This window comes from Camelus dromedarius, chromosome X (assembly GCF_036321535.1).
Source record: "Camelus dromedarius isolate mCamDro1 chromosome X, mCamDro1.pat, whole genome shotgun sequence".
Taxonomy (NCBI): domain Eukaryota; kingdom Metazoa; phylum Chordata; class Mammalia; order Artiodactyla; family Camelidae; genus Camelus; species Camelus dromedarius.
In genome coordinates this window covers 102,099,641-102,112,508 of record NC_087472.1, presented here as the reverse complement: position 1 = coordinate 102,112,508, position 12,868 = coordinate 102,099,641, and the positions used below count along the sequence as shown (strand labels likewise).

General features: G+C 44.8%; 1 protein-coding gene across 6 annotated transcripts in view; it reads left to right on the top strand.

Annotated features, from left to right (window-relative positions):
* Positions 1-12,868, top strand: part of REPS2 (RALBP1 associated Eps domain containing 2) — a 208,303-nt gene that overhangs the window by 167,465 nt on the left and 27,970 nt on the right. For all 6 annotated transcript variants that reach the window (XM_064483372.1, XM_031445822.2, XM_064483370.1 and 3 more), the window contains 2 exons: positions 8,062-8,145; positions 9,203-9,348. In XM_064483372.1, coding sequence (XP_064339442.1) covers positions 8,062-8,145; positions 9,203-9,348 — 230 coding nt within the window. The remainder of the gene's footprint in view (positions 1-8,061; positions 8,146-9,202; positions 9,349-12,868) is intronic.

Sequence of the window (12,868 nt, the reverse complement as noted above, 5' to 3'; positions counted from 1 at the left end):
CAGTTACCATGGGGTGAATTTTTTGACTTGTCCATTGGAATATGAAACAGTGTTGGGTTCATTACTAGCTCATAGGACACATTGATCAGAGGACCTGCTATTTGCTGGCCTTCAGCTTCAGCCCCAGGGAAGTGATAGGGAAATAAGAACTCAGCTCCTGCCTTCCAGGTGCTTATACTTCAGCTCCTTTTCTGTCTCTCACAAGTGACTTAGGTCATGGATTTTGGTAATTGTTCTTAAAGAAAATTCAGTTTCTTGGATTGATTGTGGAATGATGCAGTTTGCTGTGGCCAGTGTGCTGCTGGCTGTTGGTTCTGCATCTGCTATACCTAGGTTTGACCCCATGGCTTTCTGGTGTGTCCTTACCTAGCAGAGATGGGGTCAGGTGAAAGTCAAGCACCAGATGACACTGAGAATACCAGTAAGACGCTGGGGACCCCCTGGGTGCTGTAGCAGGATTGTCTGCTTATCTGCCTAGAAATTAGCTTTCGCCTTTGTGATTCCCAGTCTTGGGATCTGCCTGGATTCTTGGGAGATAAATGAAGCTTGAGTTTCTTTTTCTAATCTGTCAGTAGCATGAGTATTACCCACACCTTAGCAGTTAGTTCTGCAGTTGGGCTACTTACCTTGGAAAAATGAGATTTTATTCTTTTGTTGTTGTTGTTGTTGTTGCACACTTGACTTTTAAACAAGTCTTATTACTAAAGCTTTTGCCCAGATTCAAGTATGTATGTATGTATGTATGTATGTATGTATGTATGTATGTATGTATGTATTTATGAAACCACATTACATATGCCACCCCCCCTTCCCTCAATGGAAAATGGAAAGAAAACAATTAAGAAGCCTAGTTAGTTTTTGCTTGAGCATCTGTGGCCTTTTCCAGACTAGGACCCAGGAGATTTGGTTTTCTCATCTCTTAAAGAGTTTGGACCATCAATGGTCCCTAGTTGGTCTGGGCTGGCTACATAAAAATCACCCAGGGAGCTTGTTAAAATAGACGTTCTAATGCTCCAACCCCAGGAGATTCTAATCAGAGAAGTCTGGGGTAGTATCTAAAAGTCTGTAATTTATAGAAATTCCCCAGATAATTCTCCTGTGCAGCTATATTTGGGAACCATGGGGCTAGAAGTTCTAGAACAAACAGAACCAAGTAGAGGAGAAGCTTCTGGTGTGTTTGAAGATTCAGATAATACTTCTGTGCCTGGAGCAGGTTCCATGTGGGCCAGCTGACACAGTTACGTCGCAGAAGTAAATTGGAGCCAGGTGATGGAAGATCTTTTACTGCCTGACGATTGTGTTGTGCGCCAGAGGCCTTAGGGACCCATTGAGGGGCTTTGAACAAAAGTGTTTTGATGAGAAGGGGCTTTACGAGATTAGTTCCTCAGTGGTATGCAGGATGGGTTGGACCAGGGGAAAAACCGAAGGCTGGACAAAGACCCACTGAAGTTTCTGCAGCAGCCCAGCTAGGGGGTGTGGTGAGCACCTGGACTCTGATGGGAGCTGCGGGGCTTTTGGAAAGCTCACCTGCCTGGGTGGAACTGAAACGTGAGACCTGTTGTTTTTAAGCTGCTTTTTAAAAATCCATAATTTATCAGTGCTGTGTTCATCGGCTTTAACTACTATAATGAATGATTTTTATTGTGTTTGTGTCCAGGAGGTTTTAAAAGAGCCCAGCAAATAAATTCATGCAGAGAACTAGTTGGCAGCAGCAACAACAGCTGCTACTGCAGGGAAGGTGGGGCGGGGAGGAAGGAAGGAAGGGAGCCCTCTCTTGCCAGGCAGCAACCCCATCCTTACGTTGCCTCCTACTATGAGCCAAGGCGAGAGGGGGAGGGACCTACATTTGACGGGAATGGCATTTGGTGTTCAAGTCCAATGGAATGTTTTCCCTTTATTCCTTTAAAACCCAGGCTATAGGTCAGTGTTGCCCAAAATATGTTCTGTAGAATGTTAGTTTTGCTGGATGGTAATGCGAATTACATGGGGACAAGGAGTTGAAGCCGAATAAGTCTGGGAACTGCTGGGTTAATCAAAGGCAGTGGCTTCCTTTACCTTACAGGATTTCAGAGCTTGGGACGTGCTCTGTGCTCTCTGAATTTCTAAGAGGGAGAGAGACTGTGCAGTGTTTCCTAAGCTTATCTGTAGAATCTTTTCACCTCTGGGCCAGGGCCTTGCAAACTATGACCCACACACTGAATCCATCCTACCACCTGTTTTTGTAAATCAGGTTTATGGGAATGCAGCCATGGGCATGCATTGTAATGTCTGCACCTGATTTTGTACTCAACAATGGAGTTGCAAGTTTGCACCAGAGACCTGGAGAACCAGAGACCTAATGACCTGGACAACTGAAAATATTTACTGTCTGGCTCTTTACAGAAAAAGTTCGCCAATCCCTCCTCTAAGAAGTTTGTGGAATTAATGTTCCCTTGGAACCCTTACTTGATGGGTTGTTCTAGCACTGCATTGTGATGAATCTGCTTAATTGTATTCAGCTACTGTGCTGCCATGTTTCTTTCCTCTTGCTTTAAATGACTTCCTCTCTTAACCGTTTGCCCTTGTCTAAGATGGAAACCGGGATTCCGGGTGTCACTGTTCTTGTCATTCACTTACCACATTACACCAATCTCCAAGGTCTCCAGTCTCCAGTCTAAATAGCTCTCAAATCCCCCTATCCCTACTCTCACCAGACGGGGTTAAATGACCATTGTCTCTTGCTTTCTTCTTTAACCTTCTAATTGAGTTCCCTTCCCCCAGTATGGGTCGCTTCCAATCTGTTTTATTCACTGGATCCAGAATAATCCTTCTAAAATAAGAATCTAGTCGGATCACTTCCCTACTTGAATCCTTTAGTGGACTCTGGCCCTCAGGTTAAGCTCCAAATCCTCAGCATGGATGTATCAGCCAAGATCTAGTCAGGAAAACAGAATCCACTCTGGGTGTTTCCCACTGGAAGAGATTTCATTCACTGAGTTAGGTACTTACAAAAAGACTTAGATTTGCTAGAGGAGCGAAGGTGAGTGAAGGTTCAGGTTTACCACAACTTCCTGAAAGTTCAGGTATTGCAAGAATGGAAGGAAACAGCTGGAGATGCTCAGGCTGCCTGCAGCACCTAAGTTGTGATTTGCAGGGAAATGCCCGGGGCCGCTGCTGGACCTTCTGCTGGCTGGAGCGCATGCTCTTCGGTCGCCACTGCCAGCGGGGCAGTAGCATGGCTTGTTTTCTCTCCCCACCTTGGTTTCATGTGAGTGACTCTCAGTGGCAGCAAGGAACTGTGTTGAAAGGAGAGTCTGTAATGTCGTTCCTGGTCTCCGACCCTGCAGGGTAGGGACGGGCAGAGACATGGGGACTGGCACCAAGTGGCTGGTAGACTGGGACGACAGTCTGTGGGACCACGTATGACCCACTCCACGGCCCTTCTCTAGCTTCTTCGCCACTGTGCACCCTTATTCTCGACAAGACCCCCAGTTCCAGACATACTAGAGTGGGTATTTTTTTTTCCCAGAGGCCTAAAACAACTAACAGTATTATCTTCTAGTTTCCTGTGAATTAGAGATTCAGGAGCAACTAGTCTGGGTGGTTCAGGCCCAGAGTCTCTCATTAGGCCACAGTCAAGATGTCAGTCAGGGCTGCAGTCATCTGAAGGCTTGGTGGGGGCTGAAGGATCCACTTCTGAGATGGCTTCCCTACACGGCTGTTCTCCCTTCCTTGCTACATGGGCCCCTTGTTGGGACTGTTTGCGTGTCCTCACAGCATGGCAGCTGGCTTCCCCAAGAACAAGTGATTCAAGAGACTAAGGAGGAACGTACCATAGTGCTTTAACTCCCCTCTCTTTGGAGTACTTCGCCTGGTGTCTCAGGTCTGGTTGCCTAAAAGCAGAACCTGAGATGAGGATTCTTGGAAAGTGACACATCAGATGCATAAAATAAATACCTGTACAGTCGAATAACTGAATGATCCCTTCTTCTGGTGGAGAATTCAAATGCTTAGCCTCCCTGGGCCTGTGTCCATTTCTGGGGAGGCAACTGAGCAGGGCCCATGGTGTCCCATCAAAACCCCAGAACAGTTCTCCACATCCTGCATGGCAGCAACTTCTAAGTACATGTGACCTCTCCAGGTTTTTGTTGCAAAATTAGAATGAAAATAGGTTTCCCACTTGTGGATAGGAGAGTATTAATATTAATATATGACATATATTTTTAAAAGGAACCTTAGGTTGAGTTTCAGTGAGCTCTTGGCTAAAAAATTACACTTTCCTGGCTCGCCACATCCTGGCTAGGTACATGTTGTTACACGTGGAGCCGTGAGGGAAGGAGCACCATTGTAATATTAATTGTAATCCAAGTGTTTATTTCTTTCATAAGATTCAGGCATTGGATTTCACTTCAGACAATCAGAACTTTTGGACAAAGGGCATGTTGTCCATATTGATAGCAAAGTTTTCCCCCCATTTCTCTAATACACAGAGAAAAAAGGGAGTGACTGAGTGTCCGCCCCCCACTCCCCGCCCCATTTTCATGGCTTATCGTTCTCTCAAAATTGTTAACTTGGAAAAGTCTGGAGAAATAGCAAAGAAATCGCCCAGTTTATTCTGCTTGCCAGCTGCTAAGTCTAATGTAAGCCTCATGGTATTTTCATGAAGGAAAGTGAGATAGTTTACTGGGAAGAAGGGCTTTTGCACGTCTAAATCTCATCTTTAGGTGTCGTCACCTCCCCCCCCCCAAAGCTAGCTTTCTTTCCCCATCTCTTTTCCTGGGGTAAGTTCTGGCTGGAGTAAGGCTCTGCCTTTCCGGGACCTTCCTGATTCTTATGTTCCAGGACCCTCCTGAGATTTGCTTTTTTGAATGTTGATAAATGCACCCTTTTGGAATCAGTCATGGAGCAGTAGAAAGGGGTGGAGACGTCTTGAATTTCCTCCTAAGAAGATTGATGGTTAGATTAGCCTAACAACACCGAGGAGTTGTTTGTTACTAGTCATAGAGCTGGAAACCTCAGACTCTTGCATATAATTTCAGGAAGGTACATTTTTATTTTTAAAAATTTATTTTTGTTTTAATTTGGGGGGGAGGTAATTAAGTTTATTTATTTATTTATGTTTAGAAGAGGTACCGGGGAGTGACCCCAGAACCTCTTGCACACTAAGCATGTGCTTTAACACTTGAGCTACACCTTCCCCCCTAGGAAGGTACATTTTTAAATGGAAAAGATTTTTCAGACATATCTCACAACTGCTCCTCATCCTTCTCAACCCCACCTCATTTTTATTTGTGTTTTTAGAGATGTTTAAGAGAAAAGGGAGGCAGTGATAAAGACACTCCACTACTTTTGCTATGCTTAGAATCCTCATTTTTGTTGAAAAGAGGGTCAAACTTATCATTTTCCTCAATATTTTCCCAAGGGGCAGACTTCAGTCATCTTCCTGGAAAGGGAGTGTTAAGGCGGACACTTCTCTCTGTCTGCTGGATGATACAGAGGGGAACTGACCAATGGAGAGGCAGAGTGACTGGTCTGTCACTCCCCTTCTCTCTGCCTGGCTGGTGGGGTGCGGCGGCACACACCTGTGGTTCCTGCAGGGTCCCTACACGTGGAGACCTGGGACTGGAACGTACGCATCACCCACAGTAGATCTGGGGGGGAAGGCCTCAGGTGCAAGTCACATTCTTCAGCACAGGTCATGGGAAGGCCTGCATTGAGGGGCTTGTTGAGTCCTCACTTAGTTGTTCATAAAGCTGACATTGAGCTCGAGCATCTTGGAGTGTGATGCTGTTTGTCACGACCCCTGGGAAGGTGGGCAAGTGCTTGCATCCCCTAAACTCCTGACAACGAATGGCTCTTGGACAGCTTCACTTGGTTGTTTTCCAACTCAGTGTGTCCCACAGTGAGGTTCCCTCACTCCTGCTTCTCCTGTGGTTCCTGTCGCGGGCATTGGCCCCAGTGTTCTTGGGGCCACCTGAACTGCCATTCTGGGTGTCTGGGCATGGGAGGCCCCAGAGCCTCCTTTCTCCCTGTCCCCGTGTAGAGCCACACCCTGCTTATCACTCACCTTGCAGCTGGGACATCACCTTCGCCCGAGTCTTTGCTGCCCTTCAAGGCCAGCTGCTCCTGTAGCCCCTGCACGTCCTCACGAGAGTCCTAATTTCCACTGAAGCATGTTTGCTGGCTGTTTCTCTGCCTTTCCCCTAGACTTCAAGCTCCTTGTCAGTAAGGTCTGGGGCTGTGGTACCAGTGCTGGCACAAGGCCTGCTTGTAGTGGCTGTTCAGTAAATATTTCTTGGGTGAATAACACTCAGCCCAAGAGTTCCGGAGGCTGTATATCATAGTGTCACAGCCCAGCTTTGGAACCTGAGGCCTGGGTTTGGACTTTTCTGTTTGTGTGATCTTGGGTGAGTTCCTTAACTTTGTGATCCTTAATTTCTTCTCTGCTTCCTAGGGTTGTGATGATGAAATGCAGTAATCCGTGCAAAACACCTAGAGCAACTTGTGACACATAGCAAGTGTTCAGTGGTTCATAGAAAGCATTTATTAATAATAACAGTAATAATACACTTACCCTTAATGGAAAGGAGAAGGCTATAAGAAAAACTTGAAACTAGAAATCAGGCATGTTGAATGCCTGCATGATGGGTTTAGAAGAGATGGGAGTTGGTCGGGAACCAAGGTTTCTAGCAAGAGCAGTGGAAATGTAGGTGCCATGGGCTTACTCCAGACAACAATGAACAGGGAGGGGCAAATGGAGCAGGAGCAGTGAAGACAGAACCTTGAAAAAGCGTACGTCTGAGGGATAAGAGGAACCAGAACAGGAAGAGAGAATGATTCCAAGGAGGAGCCTGCGGCTCATCAGATGCCAAGGAAGGAGCTTGCAGGTAGTAGTCAGGGGTGCCACGCCGGCCGTGGGTCTCCAAGGAGACTAGAGGGGGCGGCTGGAACCTGCCACGTGGGTGGACATTAGTGCCCTCACGGCCGAGCGGAGTCAGAGGAAGGAAGAGGCCAGGCTGTGCAAGAGGTTGGAGAGGGCCAGGCTAGGGAGGAGGTGGGCGCACTCAGGCTGTGGGCTGTGCGGCAGTGCATGTATCTGTGATGCACATTAGTTTGTGGGTGATAGAGGACCAGTGTCAGCATAATGTGGAGGTCACGGTTCATGTGCAGGGTTTTTTCTCGGCATGTTAATGTTTTGTATCACTGGCTAATACCGGCTGAAAGCCAAGGACTCTAGCAGCGCTGAGTGTAGCAAACAGGGGAGATAAGGAGCCTCACAGGGCACCCCTCCTCCCTGGACTCTTCTGCTTGGCTGTCTTGAAGGGCTTTAGGGGTGGCCCTACCTGTCTCTGTGCTTTTACTCATGGACTCCTTACCACACAGCAGTCTTGAGTCCCTCTCTTTGCTCCTCCCATCATGCTTACCCCTTCACTTTTTTTTTTAAGATAAAGTATCATGTCTGCTAGAGTGTTTCTTTCTTAGGAATTTAATATTTAAAAAAATTTTCCAGTATTTTTGTTATGAATATTGTTTTTGTTAGTGCTTGAGTTGAAATGTTAACTTCTTTCCCAGCCCTATTTTTTCCAATGTCTTGGTATTTTTAGTTTGAGCTTTTATTTTTTTAATGAGTGATTGGTTGCTGTTTTCATTTATTTATTTTTGTTTTTGGCGGTGGTACGTAACTAGGTTTATTTAATTATTATTATTATGTTTTAATGGAGGTACTGGGGATTGCACCCAGGACCTCGTGCATTATAAGCCTGTGCTCTACCACTTGAGGTATGTAACCTCCCCCTAGTTTGAGCTCTTGAAGCATTAGTTTTTAGCAATATGTACATCCAGTTATAGAAGGCATTCCTGTGACTCCTTTTCCTAAGGTTGAACGGTGCTGGGAGGAGGGGTGGGAGGGAATGGCGGTGTCTATGGAAGGTTTTCTCGAGGATCAGCAGACCTGACCATCTTTGGCTGTATCTTGGTAGAAGTCAGTTTCCCCTTTGGAGTTATTTTCCTAAGTGCTCTTCATTATATATTTAGGTGGTTATGTTTTTACATTTTTATTCTCTCTGTGATTTTTTGCTACAGTCTGAACCAGCATCTGAGGCCGAGTTACACTCACAGCTGAACAGAGCCCCCTCTCAAGCTGCAGAAAGTAGTCCAACAAAGAAGGTAAGGCCAGTGTGAGGGTTTGCTATGATGGCCTTGTGACCCCTCCCCTGGGCTTCTGGCCTCTGCTAGCAGATCTGCCGTTTTAAGGTTTTCATGTTCTGACATGAGTGTATATGATCCAGATTTCCTAGAATCTGTATTCTTTGTGTAGATTAGAGTCCTGATGGTTCCTGGGCTCCACCTTGGTGTCACTGACAGTGTATTCTTCCCTCTCCCACCTCCCAGCTAAATATGGCGGCCTTGCTTGTGGCAAGACCAGGAGATGCTTGTGGTGGGGGGCGTGAGGGGCAGATGCCCTTAACAGAGCTGCACTAAGCGTCTAAGCCTTTAGGAGTGCCCTGGGGGCGGGATAGTCTCCTTTTCTTTGTCCTTATGCTCACCCGTGTCACTGAGTCATGGCCACTTGCTCAGTGCTCACCACTCAGTCACTCACCGTGTTCTTCGTTCATCTTCTCACCCTCTTCCTCAGGCCCCCTTCCCACCACAGAGTGGGCCTGGGCTCAGGAGTGCAGGTGGGGCAGGGCCTCCTTGGAAGCAGGCCAGCTGTCTCTTTCCAGAAGACACAATGGCTCTTTAGCTTGACTTTATGTAGGAACTGGAGGTAGGAGAAGGACAAGTACATGACGAAGACCTTTACAAACTTGAAAACTTAGAGCATATTCTCGAAAGCCCCAAAGTGAGGCAAGAGCTAATTTTTCTTTAGTTAGGAAAGGCCCCCTGGTAGGAGATGCACACAGCATTTAAAAAAGGAAGGAAGGGAGGAAGAGAGGGCAGGCAGGCCACTGTAATCTGATTCCTGTGTCCTTCCAGGTGGCAAAAACAGGTAATAGGCTGCAAATATTAAAAAAGAAAAAAAGAAACAAAAGGAAAGAAAGGCTACTGGAATCTGATGCCCGGGGCCCTCCAGGTCTTGCTGAGCCTTGTGTCTTGGGTATGGAATTTGAATAGAGGACATAACTGACCTTGGGGACAGGCCTAGAGGAACATAGAGCACTGACATGTTGGGGGACGTTTAATTTTTTAACTTTCGGGTTCTTTTTTTTTTTTTAATCCACAGGACATACCATACTCTCAGCCCCCATCAAAGCCCATCCGCAGGAAATTCCGACCTGAAAATCAAGCTACAGAAAGCCAAGAACCTTCTACCACTGTGGGCGGGCCAGCTTCTGTAGCAACTGTGAAACCCCATCCAGCAGTCCAAAAGTAAGTAGAACAGATAAATGAGTGCAAGGTTGGAAACTGCGTTTTAAATCTGCATGTATGTATATATGTATGTGTGTGTGAGTGTGTAATATAAATATGTTTACATTTACACTCACACCCAGGGGCAGGTGTGATTTTATGCTTACAGTCTCACCGTACTCATCTCTGTGATGGGATCACAGGCTCCCGGTCACATAGAAAGAGACTTTTTAAGCTGCAGGACTTAACTTGACCCAAGGGACAAACAAGTCCCAGGTTGGGGTTGTGTTTTCGTTTGGTTTAATTTCCTTCCTCTCCTTCCTCCCTTTCCTTTCCTTCTGACTGCCCTTCCTTGTGCTTGCCTGTGTTCTCCTTGGACGAAGACAGTGATATAAATGGCAGCCTTTCTCTTCGCTTGTCTCGTCTCATGTCTGCCTGGTGCACATGGCTAGCTTCCAGACCCTCAGACCCAACTTCTAGTCGATGTGGTGTGTGATTTCATTTTCATCCCCACAGAGAGGTTCTTTTGTCCAAGATGGCCACGTGCAGAGCTGCTAAGGTATCCGTCTGATCAGCTGTAATAGGCATTGGATGGAAGGTGAGGACACCTGTGGACGTGGCCAGAAGCTGAAAAGACAATCATCTGGACAAACCATCCTTCTCCAGAAGGCTTTGACTTTAAGAAAGAGCCATCATTTGCCTCAGTTTCCCTGTAGTGAAATTGAGCAAGGTGTTGAGGGCAGAAACCTGCTGCCGTGCATGACTTCAAGTGAGCCTGACTAGTCTCTAACATCATGACACTGCTCCGGGGCCTTGCAGAGCTCAGGGGCTGCTGCTGATTTTCTCCTGCTTACAGTGTTACAGAAAGAAAAGCAACAAGTTCTGTGGGTGCAGTATGCCTTTGAAGCCAAAGCCCCATTCAGAAGATGGTTTTTGTTTTCTTATTTTTTTCCAGATGGACAGTTCCCTGGTGGTATTAGTGCATAAAGAAATACATTTTGTTCTTGATAGTCGCCGAGTGCTTTGACCATCTACTAGCCACCCACGGGATGGGTGTCTGTCAGGGACACAGATGGCTAAACTTTCTCCCACGTACTCCCCAGCTTTCCACTTTAATCTATGCGTTGCATTATTGCTAGTCAGTCAGTGGTGGTTACAACATCCTCCAAAGTGGATGGCAGAGCAGCTGACGGAGTTCATACAGAGATCTTTTTCTTTTTCTTTTCTTTGTCTTTTTTAAAAACAGCTTTATTGAGATACAATTCACCCTTTTAAATGTACAATTCAGTGAGCTTTAGTATATTTAAAAAGTTGTGCAGCCATCACAACAATCTAATTTTTGAACATTTTCATCACCCCAGAAAGAAATTCCATGCCCATTAACAGTCGCTTTCCACTCTCCTCTACCCTAACCCTCAGGCAACCACTACTACTTTCTGTCTATAGATTTGCCTATTCTGGCTATTTCATTTAAATGGAATCGTACAACATGTGGTCTTTTGTGACTGGCTTCTTTCGCTTAGTATCATGTTTTTTAGGTTCATCCATGTTGTACAAAGAGTCAGAACTTAATTTTTTAAAATTGCTGAATAATGTTTTATTATATGGATGTACCACATTTTATTTATCCACACATCACTTGATGGCCATTTGGGTTGTTTCCACTTTTCAGCTATTAAGAGTAATGATGCTATGAATATTTGTGTACAAGTTTTTGTGTAAACTTATGTTTTCATTTGTCTTGGAGTGGAATTGCTGGGTCATATGGTAACTTGATGTTTAACAGTTTAAGGACCCGCCAAACTCTTTTCCACAGTGGCTATAGAGTTTTATAATCCTGCCAGTAAACTATGAGGGTTCCATTTTTCCTTCTTCCTTGCCAACTCTTGTTACTTGATTTTTAATTTTTTTTTATTATAGCCATCTTAGATGATGTGAAGTGGTATCTCATTGTGGTTTTGATTTTTATTTTCTTGATGAATAATGATGTTAAGCATCTTTTCATGTGCGTATGGGCCATGTGTATATCTTCTTTGGAGAAATGTCTATTCATATTCTTTGCCCACTTTTACTTGGATTATTGTTTTGTTTTTGAGTTATGAGGTTTTTATATATTCTAGATACAAGTCCCTTGTCGGATACATGATTTGCTAATATTTTCTCCCATTCTGTGGGTTGTCTTTTCACTTTATTTTGGTGTTATTTGTGGCACAATATTTTTAATTTTGATCAAGTCCAATTTAGCTAATTTTTTCCTTTGTCACTTGTAAATTTAGTGTCATATCTAAGAAATCATTGCCCAACTAAAGTTCATGAAGGTTTGTTCCGGTGTTTGCTTCTAACAGTTTTATAGTATTAGCTCTTACATTGAGCCCAAGGTCTATTGTGAATTCATTTTTGTCTGTAGTATGAGGAAGAGATCCAACTTCATTTTTTTGCGTATATTTATCCAGTTGTTCCAGCAGCATTTGTTGAAAGGAGATATTTCCTTTTATCTGCCTGTTCAGTCACTGTCCCTCACTGTGATACTCTCTCATTAGATTGGGGGGGTCAGGCTGAGAGAGGCTAGTACCCACCAGATCACCACACAGATGGTGCTATAAATGGCAGGGATCTAAGCTTTGGGGTCAGGGAATTTTATATAACTTATTTCAGGTCCCAGACCAGTTTCTTTTGGAGTAATAAGAAGCAACTTAGCATTCATAATTTTTTAAGATCTGTAGAGAGCCAGCCAGACACATGATGGTTAGTCTTTACAGCCCTTTCTCAACTAGGGTTCTGGGAAAGAATTAAGCTCCGATGCCCTTAGACATCCATTGCATGTGGTAAGCTAACCTCTCTCCAATGCATTTCGTGTGGTTGTTACTATATATTATCTTTGGGAAAATTGAGGAAAGAGTCACAAATCAAGTTGCAAAATGATCATCACCTTTTGGGGAAATTAACATTAGAACTGACCTATTATAAGGAACAAATTATGCTTCAGATATCATCATTGTCTATCTGTTTGGGGCAAAGAAAGTAATAAAATATTCCCTCCAGGTGAGCTTCTTAGTCTAGGTTGTAAGTAATAAACAGCTTTCAGGTTGTGTCATCATTAATGAGCTGCCCATAAAGAGAGAAGTGGATTTTCCTTAGAAATAATTTGGCTTAATTGGTTTTTTCCTGTATGTTGTGCATCTGCTAAGGATGGACTTTGGGTATATAGAATTGTGTGAATAGTTTGGAAATAGAAGATGTTGTGTGGCAGTACTGTGACTGACCCTGCGCCAGCCTCTGTGGCCTTTGCTCTTCTCTATAACCCCAGGAGGTGTCCTGGACTGCCCCAGGGCATTCCCAGGAGCCAGTGAGGCAGTGTCTGCTTGCCTGCATGACGTTCTCAGTGAGGTAAGGAGTCTGTTTCTCTTCCTTCCTCGTGTTTGGCAACACTAGAATGTCTGTGGGGTTGATGATTGGCATCTCTAATGAAAACCTACCATTTCCAAGAAGAGAAAGGGCAATACAAACTCAGTTCTTAGAAGCTGTACTCAGAATTCTGTGG